The sequence below is a fragment of the Peromyscus eremicus genome, chromosome 3, assembly GCF_949786415.1.
Source record: "Peromyscus eremicus chromosome 3, PerEre_H2_v1, whole genome shotgun sequence".
Taxonomy (NCBI): Eukaryota; Metazoa; Chordata; class Mammalia; order Rodentia; family Cricetidae; genus Peromyscus; species Peromyscus eremicus.
In genome coordinates this window covers 60,340,652-60,356,152 of record NC_081418.1, presented here as the reverse complement: position 1 = coordinate 60,356,152, position 15,501 = coordinate 60,340,652, and the positions used below count along the sequence as shown (strand labels likewise).

General features: G+C 37.2%; 1 protein-coding gene across 4 annotated transcripts in view; it reads left to right on the top strand.

Moving 5' to 3' along the window:
* Kmt2c (lysine methyltransferase 2C) overlaps nucleotides 1–15,501 on the top strand; it is a 235,888-nt gene that overhangs the window by 117,529 nt on the left and 102,858 nt on the right. For all 4 annotated transcript variants that reach the window (XM_059257756.1, XM_059257757.1, XM_059257755.1 and 1 more), the window contains exons 10-13: nucleotides 11,919–12,088; nucleotides 13,124–13,275; nucleotides 13,466–13,570; nucleotides 14,743–14,820. In XM_059257756.1, the coding sequence (XP_059113739.1) occupies nucleotides 11,919–12,088; nucleotides 13,124–13,275; nucleotides 13,466–13,570; nucleotides 14,743–14,820 (505 nt within the window). The remainder of the gene's footprint in view (nucleotides 1–11,918; nucleotides 12,089–13,123; nucleotides 13,276–13,465; nucleotides 13,571–14,742; nucleotides 14,821–15,501) is intronic.

Here is a 15,501-nt window from a genome sequence, read left to right as displayed (position 1 = left end):
CATATACCTGTTCAAATGCATTTATTATCATCACCTTTATAAAACAGCATATTGATTTTTATTTTATTTATAATTTATATATAGAAACTTTTTTTTTTGTGAGACAGGGTTTCTCTGTGTAGCCTTGGCTGTCTTGGAATTCACTTTGTGGACGAGGCTGGCCTCAAACTAAAAGATCTGCCTTCTTCTGCATCTGCCTCCTGAATGCTAGGATTAAAGGCTTGTGCCACCACCACCCAGCTGAAACTAAATATTTGTAAAAGTCTTTAATTTGACACATGCGTTCTACCATGAAGCCATCATTATTTTCATGAGGGCCCCCCCCCCTTTTTTTTTAAACTTGAAAATTCATGGTATCCCTTGGAAATTCTTTCTTGGTTATGCACATTCTTCTCCGGGTTTCCCCCTGTAGCCTCTCTTTTCTCATTATTGATTACTACTGTTCATGCTCTGGAAGTTTGTAGGAATGGCTTTAAATAGTTGATATTCTTTGGGAGGTGGAGGCCTTTTTGACTCATTGTCGTTGTTTTTAGATAGCTATAGACACATACTTACGTACTCCTTTTTTTCTCCCTTTTTTGTTTTTACTGAATCACCTATTGGCAGACATTTGGGTTGTTTATAAATTGGGGCAGTTTTAAAAATATGGTATGAATTTATCAACTAGTTTTTTGTATGATGCTTTATGAAAAGAACTTTTATATTGCTTATCAGTATTCCTAGTTATCTTCTAAAGAGAATTCTCCATATGAGGAAATTGAAAACGTATTTTAAAATTTATTAACTTATAACCCAGAAATGAAATATATTGTATTTAGATTGATTACTCCTTCCCTTAGATTTCTACAGCTGTAGTATTTGTATATACACCTGTTATTTTGTGTTTGCCTGTACACTTGTGTTAAGTACTTAGAATCATGCAATTTTGAGGTTCTTACTACCCCATGGTAGGTAGTTTAAAATAAGTGGTTATTGACTCAGATACTTATGTTTTAGATGCTTTCTGAGTACCTCTCTCTGTCTCTGAGAGTCTTGGTAAGCACAAGTTGTCCTGGAAGTCATCAGCCTCTTGCTTCCTGTTCAGTGCTGAAAGTACAGTCATGGCTATTACAACAGATTCTCTTGGTTTGTAGGTTTAAATGAAATTTCTGAATATTTATTGGTATTGTTTTAATTGCTTATATATTGAAACTTTTTCATCTGATAGGTTACTTTTGAATATCTGTTTGCATAGCACACCCCCCTTAATTTTAGTTTTATGACTATTTGACACTTAGAAGTTTTCATCCACATTAACTGTTTGAACATAGTAACAGAGACATAGGTTATCAAAGTATAGAGCTTGTTTTTTTGGACATAAGTTACTAAAGTATAGAGTTTGTTTTTTTTGGACATAAGTTACAGAAGTATAGAGCTTGTTCTTTGAATTCTCATCTTATTAAATTTTCTGGACAAATGTTCATGGATACAGTATGGGATGTTTCTTATTCCTTTTGCTCAGACAGCTTTATTGAAACTGTTATCAACACTCACATCTGGAGTTTCCATCTCCTTCAAACACATTCCAGATTTTTTTAAGTGTCTAAATGGCATAACTTCTTGAAATCCACTCTGTGGATCGGCTTGTGAATGTTGATGGTATATTCTTGGGTAACAACATTGTTGATGACAGAATGGCCCTTCTTTTTCTTGCTAGTCTTCTTTGAGAGAGCCATATGCTTTGTGTTGAAGGTGGCAGGATAGGATGTGCCCTCCTTGTCTGTTTTCCTAAGAAACAAAATTCCATGACCTGTATATATGGTTATTGATTTGTCTGTTTTAGTATGTTAATGACATGGAGATGTTTGTTCAATGATGGTCACTTGAGTCTTTCTTAGGAATTTACTAAGGCTTTTCCAATATTGTCTATAAACTTGGTCAGTTGACTGACAACTCTACCTACTTAGGCACTACTTTGTGTGTGTGTGTGTGTGTGTGTGTGTGTGTGTGTGTGTGTGTGTGTGTGTAGTTTGGGTTTTTGAGACAGTGTCTGGCTAGCCTAGGCTGGCCTCAAACTCCCATACCTTTTAGTCTTTTGTTTCCCCAGGGCTGGGATTGGAGATGTGAACCATTCTGGCTGGCTTCATTCATCATTTTTTCCTTACATCAGTAGGCTGGGGTTTCTGGGTCTTGCAATGGCAGTTGCAGAGTTCTGGTCTCCAGCTGTGGCCGCTTCTTCCTCTGGGTTGACCTGTGTCTGTCGCCTGCTTCCTTCAGTTGCTCTTGCTGCTGACAGGCAAGTCCTCAGGTGGCTGCATGAATCTCCCTTGTGTTACCAGTCTCTCCACAGACAGCAGAAGACACAAAGGTTCAGAGAGGCCCAAATCATAGAGCTGTGAGACTCATATTCAAGAGAGTGAGGCAGGAGGATAGATAGTTGTGGCTACAGAGTGAGACCCTTTTTAAAGTTCTAAAACTTATTAGTACCGATAGTCAAAAGGTCATATTAAGCCGGGCGTTGTGGGCTTTAGTCCCAGCACTCAGGAAGCAGAGGCAGAGGGATCTCTGTTGGTAGTACTCCTTTTTGTAGTACCAAGTAGGTAAGCAATAAGACTTACATATTCAGAAGTACAAAGTTTTAAATTTTTTTCAGTATAAGTAGAAAATAGAAATTATTTAAGTTTACTTTAAATTCTTAGCTCATTTAGTAAAACTGATTTTTTTCTTGGAATATATTAACAAACAAATTACTACAGGTTTTAAAGTTATGTAGACAGTCAAGGCAGTCATTACAGTTCTCCATATTCTTCCTTTGATATCTATATTAGCTAATGATAAATTCTGGTTTTATATTTGGTGAAGATTTAGTGGATAGGTAAATTATCCCTACTTATTTGTAGACAGGAGTTTTCATCTCCTGTCTTCAAATTATGTAGTACAGATCCATATGCAAAACCTCCCCCCGTTTACTTCAGTTATTGCAATTTTTTTGTTTGTTGTTTTTTGTTTTTCAAGATAGAGTTTCTCTGTGTAGCCCTGGATGTCCTTGAACTTGCTCTGTAGACCAGGCTGGCCTCAAACTCAGAGATTTGCCTTCCTCTGCCTCCTGAGTGCTGAGATTAAAGGCATGTGCTACCACCACCCAGTTATTGTAGTTATTGTAATCTTAATTTTTTAATGTTACTTAATTATGTATTTTATTTTTGAGTTCTCTATCTGCATGTATGCTTGCATGCCAGAAGAGGGCATCAGACCCCATTACAGATGGTTGTGAGCCACCATGTGGTTGCTGGGAATTGAACTCAGGACCTCTGGAAGAGCAGCCAGTGCTCTTAACCACTGAGCCATCTCTCCAGCCCTTGTAATCTTAATTTAAAAATAAAACCAAATAGAATTTATAAAGTAAACACAAGTGAGTAAAAATATTAATATAATTTAACAAATGGCTTTCCTTTGAAGCTAACTTGCCAAGACTGGGTTTAATGGGGAGATGTATACTTAAATCCCATTCTTTGACTTTAACTATTCTGACTCAAAGTTTTTGTATAAAAATAGTATTGATAATACAGGCCTTTTGCGTATTATTTTAGTTTAATCACATTGCAGAAGGCCAGCAGGTAGACTTTGAATACTAGACTTTTTTTATTTCCATGACTATTTTGATTTATATTTTAGACCTGTGCTGTCTAACAGAAACATAATATAAATCATAATTACATAATTCAAAACTATTATATTTCACTTAACCCAAAGACAATCACTGTAAAATTAAGAGCTTTACTTTCTTTCCAATTCTTCACATCTGATTTCTGTTTTAAAAAATCCACAGCACACACTAAATTGAAATTTGTGCCATCCACATTTCAAGTATTGAATAGCCACATGTATATGGTAGCTGCCATGTCAGAACACAGTTTCAGGCTCTGGTGATTTCCCAAGCACAACATGTTATTCTACACTGGGAGGCCGATAATTGAAACAGTGGGTATTCCTTTCCTATAGATTATGGGTAGCAGGCCAGGGTACCCATTCAATGTTAATGCTTCATTCTTTCAATTGCAATATTCTGCTATTACCGGAAACACATCAAGGTGACATGCGTTGAACATTTTTGATTGCATTTGATCTCTTTTTCTCTGAAATAGACTGGAGGCCTTCTGGAGATGCAGATGTCAGTGGTGGAGAGGCAGGGCATTTGGTTCCTTGCAGATAGAGTGAGCTCTGTTAAGGGGCCATTTAATCTTGTTTGTATGAGCTGCACCAGTTCATTTCAAGCACCAGAGTTTGTGTTCATTAGCGTCTTGGACACAGGACCAACCACATCAAGAGCCACAGCCGAAAAAGGAGGGCTCTAGCTAGACCAAGTTCAAAATGTGCCTCTAGACTAAAATTTGTAATGTTATACAACTCTGTAAAAGCTTGGTTTACAGATTCATTATCATGAGATAGTCAGGAACAAATGTCATATCAATTCATTATTTCCACAGTTCTGCACTGAAGTTTATTGATGTGCTGTTGTTGGTAGTTTACCTGATGTAAGTAGTTATGTGCAAGACAGGAGTATGCTATGAGGATTATGACATTGTCTGCAGTGGTACACATTCTTGTGCTGTTCAGACATCTGGTCTTTTTGCCACAATTTAAAAAAAAAAAAAAACTACCTTTGTTCTTAACATCTTTTACAGTACCTAGGATTAGTGTACATAAATGCAGGGACAATAGTCTGCCTTGTGACATGACATCCCTGACATCAGTCGTTACATTTTATTTTCATTTTTGATTATCATATCCCCCTTTATTTTTTCCCCTCCCTTCCTCCACTTTTCTTTTTCCAGGGTCTTTCTTTTGTAGCTCAGATTGGCTTAGTGTTTCTGCTGCCTCAGCTTCTGGTGCAAGGATCACAGGCGAACCATGAATATTTCTATGAAAAAGTTCCAGTTCATAGTTGTTTTGTTTGTTTGCTTTTTATAGAGCTCTCTTCCTTCAGCCCCCTGTTGTTGTCCCATTGGCTCACTGAAGAAAGGGCTTCTGGTTTATCTCTTCCTGGCTTTATTGTTCAGTGTATTGTGTGTTTGGAAGCATGGAGTGAGTCGGTGAACGCGACACGTAGAATTGGAGGTGTGGGGTTGCTGGGCTAGTGAGTGTGGTGGAACCCATCTTGAGGTGTCCTACAGAACAGTAAGGTTTTCCATCAGAGCTAGAGAGGGAGTGGTGGTCTGTGGAAGGGAGGCATTGAATTGCCTTAGCAGTCCTCCTTTGGCCCGTTACCCTCTTTGGAACTACTTTCTCGTGCTTTTAAAGGCAAGAAGGCTGAGGGTGCTGATAAGGAAGGTGCTCAGGCCTCAGGCCTGGTGTCGCAGTGGCTGAAGCACAGAGGGGAACGGTTCTCTTGTTGAAGTGATTGACACCTGGCATCGGAGGCTGCATTCTATCTAACATTCTAGAGCAGCCCCAGTGAACCGTATTAGGCAGTAGCTGGAATGGTGAGATGTGAGAGGTGAAATGTGAGCAGAAGGATTCATCACCTGGAGAACAAGATGCTTTAATTAACTCTGCTCAGGTGTTTCTACCTGGGAGGTGGAGCCTGTGGGCTGAAGACCCAGCTGCTTTAGTAGCTCCTGTTCCCTTTCTGCCTAAGGAGAAAACCTAAGCTAGGGAGAAAACCACACTGCTTGACGTGTTTATACTTTGGTGCCTCTACTTGCTGTAGCTTTCTGAAATACCAAAGGTAAATTCATAATTCTTTTTCTTTCCTTTCTGAAGGAAATGATATTTAAGGCTATAAATTTATCATTGATTATTAACTTTGGTTGCTTTCAAGCCTATTGGTAACTTTGTGTGTAAACCTGACCTAATATACTGAAATTTAGGTGTTTACACCTAAATTGCCCTCAGAATTTAACTGACGTAGGGTTTTTTGCTTTGTTTTGGGCAAAGGCACTCATCTTGTAGTTCTGGCTGGCTTGGAACTTGGTGTGTAGACTGTGCTAGTGGTAAATCTGTAGGTAACCACAGCCTCCGGAGTGCACGGATTGCAGGTCTGGGATGGTGTAGGTTTTTAAGCAAATGCTTCCACACTTGTAATAGTCACTTTTAAAACGGTGTTTGTGGTTATTAACTTTCTTGATAGATAAAACCAGTTTACTTCATTTTTTGACTAGCAGATTTAAAAATTAATAAAATTAATCATGTTTATTTGTTTTATCAATTTCTTCTTGTGTTTTCCTCCTTTAACTAAACATATATGTTTGGCTTTTACTTAGCAAAAGGTTGGGCCACTGTTTTATTAGTGTAAAACTACTCTGTCCTGTGCAATTGCTCCCCACCCCCACCTGCTTTGGACCTTTACCCAGTAACATGAGTAAGTAGCCTTTTCACCAATGTTTTATATTTTAACGTCCTTTTATTCTGCAGCCTTCTGTGCCATTTCAAATGTGCATTTTAAATAATTTAGTAGTTAACTATTTAAATCGATTGTAATGAAATTTTTTTGTTTGATTTAAATTAAAACATAAACATTATATTTTCATTGCCCAAATGCATGTATTGCCTAGCGTAGAGGATAACATACCTGCACAAGGCAGGAGAATCACCAGTTTAAAGTCATCCCGGGCTACATGTTAAGAAAAAGAAAGAAATTTGTATCTTTTCTGTTAATCCCAAATTTATGACACCTTCAGGTTTTTTGTTTTGTTTTTTAGTCTTTTTTTTTTTGCCCCACAGTATAGCCCTCTGTGAATTGCCCCCCCCAGTAGTGTGCCCGACCACCCAGTCATTTGTGTGTTATTTATTTATATTTTTAATTTAAATCATTTTTTTTTTCTGCTTGAGAGCTTTGAGATCTTTATTTTTGATAATTCTTAAGACTTGTTTCCAGGATCTGATTGTGATTCTGTACTGATTAGTTAGTTATGACTAAAACATTTTGGTCACTGAGATCGTAGTCCATTTACAGAACTGGAGAGCTATTTTTGTTGTTTTATTTTTAGTTATTTAACTGTTTTATAGTATATTTAGTTCTTTATTTTCTCTTTAGATAGCCAGGTAATTCTTGTTTCTTGCTATCAAATCATCTTCTGTGTTTTAATTATCTTAGTAATTTTCTGTGGAATATTGTGTCTTTCTCAAGGTATTCTTTCACTTTCTTTTTGCCTCTTCCTCTTGATTTGATCCCTATCATATTCTTCCATCCTCCTCCAGCATGACAATTACATATGGTACTGCTGAGTGTACCAGAGGATACATAATTTTTCAAACTTTTGTTTTTTAAAGGCAAGAGATTTGACTTCCTTAACTGTTTTTATAATGTTGAGTTACCTCATAGGGATATTGGTTTTTAAAGAGTCCATACATAGACTCAGCATAGAACTCAGCATAAAACCAGTACCAACTTAGCTGCCATGGTGTTTTTCTCTTTGCTGGGGACTGACTCTGGGGATTTGCTTACCAGACAAGCATTCTCTCTGCAACGAACACCCTCATTGCTGCCACAGAGATTTCAGTTGGAAGGTTTATCCTTTGAGTCATTTGAAAGCTGAACAATTTGTGTTACTAATTTTTTTTAAAACTTTCTCTCTCTGTATTTTTTAGTTACAATGTTCATGTATATAACATTGTGTATGGCCTCAGTGAGGCAGGGGTTCTTCCCTTTAGGGGGTTCTAGTCTAGAAGAGGTGCTTCCTAACTAGTACAGAGCAAGGCAGTCATCTAATCTTGCTGTATGCCATTACTTAGGTGAGTTTCCTTCCTTCCTTCCTTCCTTCCTTCCTTCCTTCCTTCCTTCCTCCCTGTCTCCCTCCCTCCCCCCTCCCTCCTCATTCCCTCCCCCCTCCCCCCTTCCTGATTTTTTGAGACAGAATTTCTTTGTTTAACCCAGGCTGTCCTAGAACTCACTTTGTAGACCAGGCTAGCCTTGAACTCAGCGATTTGCCTGCCTCTGCCTCCCTAGTGCTGGAATTAAAGACGTGCACCACTATCTGGCTCTTTCCCCCATTTTTGTATATGAATTTCTGTGCTTGTATATTACAGATTTCTTTATAAAGTTATTGAAAATTATTTTAAATGAAAAGTTGGAGACAACATGCAGACCATTTAACCTTGGTTTAGCTGTTGTTAGCATTTTGGGGGTCATGTGCTCTCTCTGATTGTTCCCATCATTCTATGATTGATTACTGCAACAGAGCTACATCCTGCCCACTCCACTTTTTGACAGTTAAGTTACCTTCACAATGCCCTTTTTAGCTTTGGATATTTCAGTATGTAAGACTATAAGAATATTCTTGTTGAACATGGTGTCCCCCAGATGAGTATTCTTCCCCAAACACAGTCTCGCTGTTTCTCCATAAACTTATGTCAGTATAATTTTTTCATCTGTTTTTCCCTCTATTTTGCTTTTGATGCTTGATTTAATGTTACATATAGTATCCTTTCTTCCCAAGTAGGTTCCGGTTCTAGTTTAATGTTAGAGATTCCACTTAATTGTTAGGTGTCTTTTGTTTTTATCCTTTAATCTGAAGATTTTTCTGAAGCCTTTACCTTTTGACCTGGTCGTTTTTTAAAGAACCTACTTACTTTCCATCCCCCCCCCCCCCCAAACATAGAAATATCCTCATTTTGTCTTTGTTATTTCCTCATGGTTAGATTGCTGGAGTAGTACAGGGTCCTCAAGGTGTCATACACAACAGGATCCACAGATGCTCGTCAGTCTCCATAGGAATTACCTGGTTAGGATGCTGCCAGATTCCTCTACTCTTTGTTCCACTCTCTCTATCTAATAACCCAGTGGTAGATAAGGAAACACATTAAGACCTTACGAATATCTTGCTCCTCTTTAAAGTTTATTTCTAGGTTTTAGAAGCCATTGTCTGATGGCATTTTACCTGTTGGGAACACGGTCTGGCTTAAGCTGTAGCACTCCTTGGCATTCATTGACCAACTCTGCTCACCAGGACCATCTCTTTCACATACTTATTTATGAAGGCTGGTGAGATACCTCAGAGGGTGAAGGAGCTTACTGCCAAGCCTGATGAGTTTAGTCTATCAGGACTAAAGTGAATCCTACATGTTGTCTTCTAACTCCGTACATGCATCCTAGCGAACACACACACACACACACACACACACACACACACACACACAGTAAACATGAAAGCAACTTAAAAAGTTATTACAGAGAGTAGTTCATGAATTCCTATTTTTGATGACAGATATTTTATTTAATTATTTTTGTGTTCAAACTGTCTGCTATGTCTCTGTGTCAGGCCCTCGTGTTTGAATACTTCATCACATATTTTTTAAGATGTTCTAAACTTGTCTTAACATCTCTCCTGCCCCAGACTGTTTAACTTCAATATTGTTTAACTTCAATAAGCAGCCTAACTCAGGCATTGCCTGCTAGGTATTCTTCTTGACAGTGCTGCTTTTTAAACCTTTGAGCAGATGAAGTTAGGAGGGAGAGGGAGAGGGAGAGAGAACAAGAATGTGCACATGATCATGAGTATGCTTATACTCATACATAACATGTAATGTAATGGGGAATACTGAACTTGAATGTCTAGTTCTGATTCATCCTACTTAACTTTTTGTCTTCCTTTGCAAACATTTTCTTTAATGGTAAGAATTCTGAATTGAAGATCATAGATACTTTCATTCATTCACTCAGTAAAAATGAGTTTGTGTTTAATTCCCCTTTCTTTTCTTTCAGATTAAAAAAATAATATATAGGATTTTAACATACTTTCCATTAGTCAAAATTTTTATCAAAGGTCTAATGAGAGAATTGTCACTACTTTTTTCTTAGAACTTGTACCCTGGTTCTTTTAATCTCTTGTAAGTAGCTAACTTCATTGTTTTCCAGGTTTATCCTTCATTTGTGTTTTCTCATTTTCTCCTTCTTACACCAAAAGCACATTATATATAATCTTTTGCATATTACTTTTTATGTAGAGTAAATTGGAAATTCTTCATTTCGATTCATAGAAGTACTTTCTAACATAGAAATTATATAAATTCATAGAGATTTCTGAAAAAGCATTTCCACATTATTCTGTGTTTCTGTGCTATAGTTTATTTGACCAATGTCTTGTGTTTTTCAGGTGGTTATTGAATATTGTGTTATTCAAGTAGTTCCCAGGGTTTCACATTACAAATGCTCTAGAAGTTTGTAACGTTGTGCATGTGTATGTGTTAGTATTTTGTTGAGAGAAATTGTGACATAAATTCTCATAAGTAAAATTACTGCCTCTGGATTGTATGTGTGTTTAGTTTTGACTTGTGCATTTTGCAGTGCCAAACATTGAGAGAGCTGCTACTGTTGCTGCTTTTGTTCCAGTAAGAGCTTTTTCTAATATTGAATGTTTGTCTTCCATGGTTGAAAGATGACACTTTCATTCTTCATTTCACTGGTGAATGAGGATGATTGTTTATTTTATTATTTAATTTTAAGTGTCAGTTTTTGCCTCTGTACTTGGTCTGTTAGTAAACATTTTGGTCCTTTAAAGAATTCTTAATAAATTAGAGATATACAGGCTATTATCACATGTTGTTTCATGTACATGTTTTTCTTAATTTGTCAATTTGTCTTTTGACTTGTTCTTTTGGTCATGTAAAAGTTTTACTTACTGAAACATTATCACTGTGTAGTCCTGACTGTTTTAGTTCCTAAGCTACCAAGGAGTAAATGGAATAATACAGTATCATCATTTTGCTTTGTGCAATGGTGGGATCTGGAGCTCTGTTTTATAGAAATTATTCCCTGCTTCTTCTCTCCACCTCTTGTTAAAAAAAAATCCTTCGAGAATGTCATAAAATGTATTTCAATCATATTTACTCCATTTCCTCAACTCTTCCCAGATCCACTCCACTTCTCAACTCCACACCCAACTTTGTGTCCTCTTTTTTTTTTTTTTTTTTTTTTTTTTTAAGCCAATAGAGACTAGGTTGCTGTTCATAAATTCTTGAATGTATGGCCTTCCACTGGAGTGTAGTCAGCTACAAATGGAGCCACTGTACTTGGCTTTCAGTTTCTCAGTTTTAGGTGTATTTGGTCATCTGAATTAAGTCTATCCTCTCTCCAACTTGTATTCCAGGTCTAGCATGCAGAAGTGTGCTATGTTCTTTGAGCGAAAAGTTCCATTGCTGAGGCCTAGTTTTTTCTTCATAGTCCAAGCTACCTTTCTCCAAATAAGCTTTATGTTTATCACACCTTCTTCTCCCAAGCCTGACAGATTATAAAAACCAGAGGCAGGAGGCAAATAAGGTAACCGAGTTTTCCATATACAACATAGCAGTTGTATGTATGAATCCACAGCAATTGTGAGGGTGTACAGGAGACCTGTACAGCATCAAGCAGACAAAAAGCCCACCATGTGGAGGAGACTTGGGCATAATGAAGTCCCACTCTAGTTGATGTGCTATTGGCAATTGGTAACTGTGTGGAGAGGGAAAATCAGTTTACTTTAAGAGTATATATATCCCCTGGTAGATCTACTTTCTAGTTCTAGATTATATTTCATCTTTGAAATTTGGCTTGCTATGTTCTTGGTTTCTTTCTTCAATCTCTATTAAAATTTTCTCTCGGTTTTAGTACAGTTTTATGAGATCAGCCACCATTTGAGACAAATTGATTTTTCAAAAATGAACTGATGTGAAAAGTAATAAATAGTCCACAAATGTTTTGCTCATTTCCAAAAGATTTACATCAGAACTGCAAGTACAAATGTACAATAACCTTTTTTTTGTTGTTGTTGTTGGTGGTGTTTGTGTTTTTTGAGACAGGGTTTTTCTGTGTATCCCTGGCTGTCCTGGAACTCATTCTGTACACCAGCCTGGAACTCATAAACATCTGCCTGCCTCTGCCTCCTGAGTGCTGAGATTAAAGGCATGTGTCACCATCTCCTGGTGTATAATAAACTTTTTTGTTTCTATTTTTCTCATTCTAGAATTGCAGAATATGTATAGAATGTGGTACACGATCTAGTGCTCAGTGGCATCACAACTGTCTGATATGTGACACTTGTTATCAACAACAGGATAATTTATGTCCTTTTTGTGGAAAGTGCTTCAATCCAGAATTGCAGAAAGACATGCTCCACTGTAATATGTGTAAAAGGTAAGAAGAAATAGCTGCTCTATCTAGCTGTTTTGTTGGTTCTTGGGATCATTTGAACTCTTTCAGCTCCTTTCCTACTGAGTGCTGTTATAAATGGAGTTGTTTTTAGTTTTTTTTTTTTTTTTCTATTAGAACATTTTTTTTTTTATTCATTTTACATACCAACCACAGATCCCCCTCTCATCCCTCCTTCTGGTCCCCTGGACCCCACTCCTCATCCCCTCTTCCAGAAGGGTAAATTCTCCCATGGGGGGACAGCAAACTCTGGTACATTCAGTTGAGCCAGGACCCAGCCCCTACCACCTGCTTCAGGGTGAGCAAGGTGTCCAACCATAGGTAATGGGCTCCAGAAAGCCAGCTCATGCACCAAGGATAGATCCTGATCACACTGCCAGGGGCTCCTTAAACAGACCCAGCTGTACAACTGTCTCCAGTATGCAGAGGGTGTAGTCCAGTCTCATGAGGGTGCCACAGCTATCGGTCTAAAGTTCATGAGTCCCTATGAGCTTGGTTCAGTTGTCTCTGTAGGTTTCCCCGTCATGATCTTGATCCTCCACTTTGGTTTTTTCGAGATGGAGATTCACTATGTAGCCCTGGCTGGCCTAGATCTTACTGTGTAGACCAAGTTGGCCTCGAACTCACAGAGATCTGCCTGCCTCTGCCTCCCGAGTGCTGGGATTAAAGGTGTGTTTCACAAGACCCAGCAAATTATGTTTTTTATGAGTCTGAAAAACTTAATGAACCAAACATGTAAAATAGAAGAACAGGCAAGATCAAAAATGAGCATTGAGAGAAAATTCAAGAGAAGGTAGTTTAAAAATAAGGAAGGAAAAATATGTCAATGTATTGTAATGTTGTCCTTAAGTGTCATCTTCTTTTTGAAAACCTTTGGCAGTTTCCAACCCATATAACCATCTTTTCTCATTTTTAACCTTATCATAACCATTCTCTTTTTTAATAAATTGACTTCCCTTTCCTTGGATAGTAATTTGGCTTAAATTAGAGATTTTACTTTAAATATATTTATTACTACAGATGGTTTCACTTAGATTGTGACAAACCAACTGATCATGAATTGGATTCTCAGTTCAAAGAAGAATATATCTGCATGTATTGTAAACATCTAGGAGCTGAGATAGATTCCTTACATCCAGGAAATGAATTAGAGATGCCTGAACTACCTACAGGTAAGTGTGTGTGTGTGTGTGTGTGTGTGTGTGTGTGTGTTTTCAAATTTAAACAGAGTAAAATCTGAGGAAAAACTGTGACATTGCTGTTGATAGTTTATCCTTATTAAAATAAGAACACAGTTCTTGGCTTGGATAATAAAAAGAAAAAACTTACCCTGAGGTAAAGAATTTATCATTTTCTGTTAAGATTATTCCAATGGAATGGAAATTGAAGATGAAGTGGTATTTCTGGAACCAACAGTTAATAAAGATGTCCATGATCACCAGCCCACACCTGGAATTGTTCCTGACGGTAAGTATCTTTCTATTTTTGGAAGAAAATAGGCAATATGTAAATATCCTCTAAAACGTGAATGAAAATGAGCTAAGTAAGGTATGGCATACTTAGAAAGTGTTTAGAGAGAAGCCTTTTTCTTTTTTTCTTTCTTTCTTCCCAGTGTGCCCCCTCTCGCCCCACTACCCCATCCCAGGTTTCTCTGTGTAGCCTTGGCTGTCGTGGAACATGCTCTGTAGATTAGGCTGGCCTCAACTTCAAGAGATCTGTCTTTCCCTCCCAAGTGCTTGAATTAAAGGCATGCCCCAACACAGGCTGGTGAGAGGAACCTTTTAAGGCCTGGAAATGTGGCTCAGTGGTAGATAGGAGCCTTTTAGAAAAATCATCTTCGGCATAACTATATTTATAGTTTATTAATCTAGTCTTATTAATAAATATGTGCTTTGTTTAGGGACCAAGTGATTTTCATTAAAAAGCAACCCATTGTGTTTTTATAATTGTGAACTAAACCTATTGTAGATTATGAGGTGTTTCTTGCAGAGAGAATGAAAAATTTATTTCAGTTGTGCTATTGAGGATATTTTAATGATGTTTCAACTGAGTTTTTGCAGTATTTATAATAGCTTTACTGAACATGTATAATTAGTAAAATTAAATTACGAGTTTTTCTGAAAGTTTTTATTGTAGATGAAAGTTTTTTGTTTTTTTTTTTTTCCCTTCAAGACAGGGTTTCTCTGTGTAGCTTTGGAGCCTGACCTGGAACTCACTCTGCAGACCAGGCTGGCCTCGAACTCACAGAGATCCGACTGCCTCTGTATCCCAAGTACTGAGATTAAAGGTGTACGCCACCACTGCTCAACTATAGATGAAGCTTTATGTTAAATTATTACTTTGAACAAATACAGAAAAGTCTTGGAGTTTTTCAAGTTTTTAAATGTACACATTTTTTAACAAGTCCCATTAAAAGTTATGCTTCATACAGATGTAACTAGAGAAAATAAGTTATAGCAGATCTGTAGTACATAAACAGGTTCCTAGTTGTATCTTTGTATATCATTGACTAGTATAGTAACAGCATGTTTTGTGCTCATTTTGGAAATTGGCATTTTAAAGTAAAACTCTTATTCAGTTACTGTAGAGAGAGAAATGTTGACTCCTTGCTTAAAGATTCCATAATATGTTATTTGTAGCAGTTCAAGTGTACACTGAAGAGCCCCAGAAAAGTAATCCACCAGAGAGCCTTGACACAAGTGGTCTCCTCACTGCTGGTAAGCTGTCTGTTCAGATTGTCTAATTTAATTGGATTACAAGACAATAGCCCAATCAATTTTTTCCTTAACTAGAATGACAGTGGGTAGATTGTCTATGAAGTGTTGTTTCACATGTTTAGTAATAGCAGATCTATTATTTTTCCTCACATGTAGTCTTTCTCTACTATAGGAATGAAAAGTGAGGTTTCATTTTGGTATCAGAGCATACATTAATTTTAATCACTGATTTGAAAATAATAAATGAAGAGTTTAATGTCCTCATTGATATGGCCTCAATGGTATTTCGAATAAATGTCTCATTTTCAGTAGTACTTCTTTTTAGAGACATTTGGGCCTCATGCTAATTGAGACCTCTTTCTCTTAAATAAGATCAAACTAACTTTTGTTTATTTGTTTGCTTGTATTTTGAGACTAGGTCTCACTTTGTATATTTAGCCTTGGCTGACCTCGAGCTCGTTATGTAGACTAGGTTGGTCTTGAACTCTTATAGAACTGCCTGCTTTTGACTCTCAAGTGCTGAGATTAAAGGCATGTGACACCATGCCCAGCTCAGTTAAAATTTTAATAAATTAGTACTCTAATTTAAAGTTTACTAGTCGTACATATTTGTGTTTGACATATAAATACGCTAGTCAAGATTAGTGTCTAAAGTTGTGACAATGAGGATAAACAAGGATC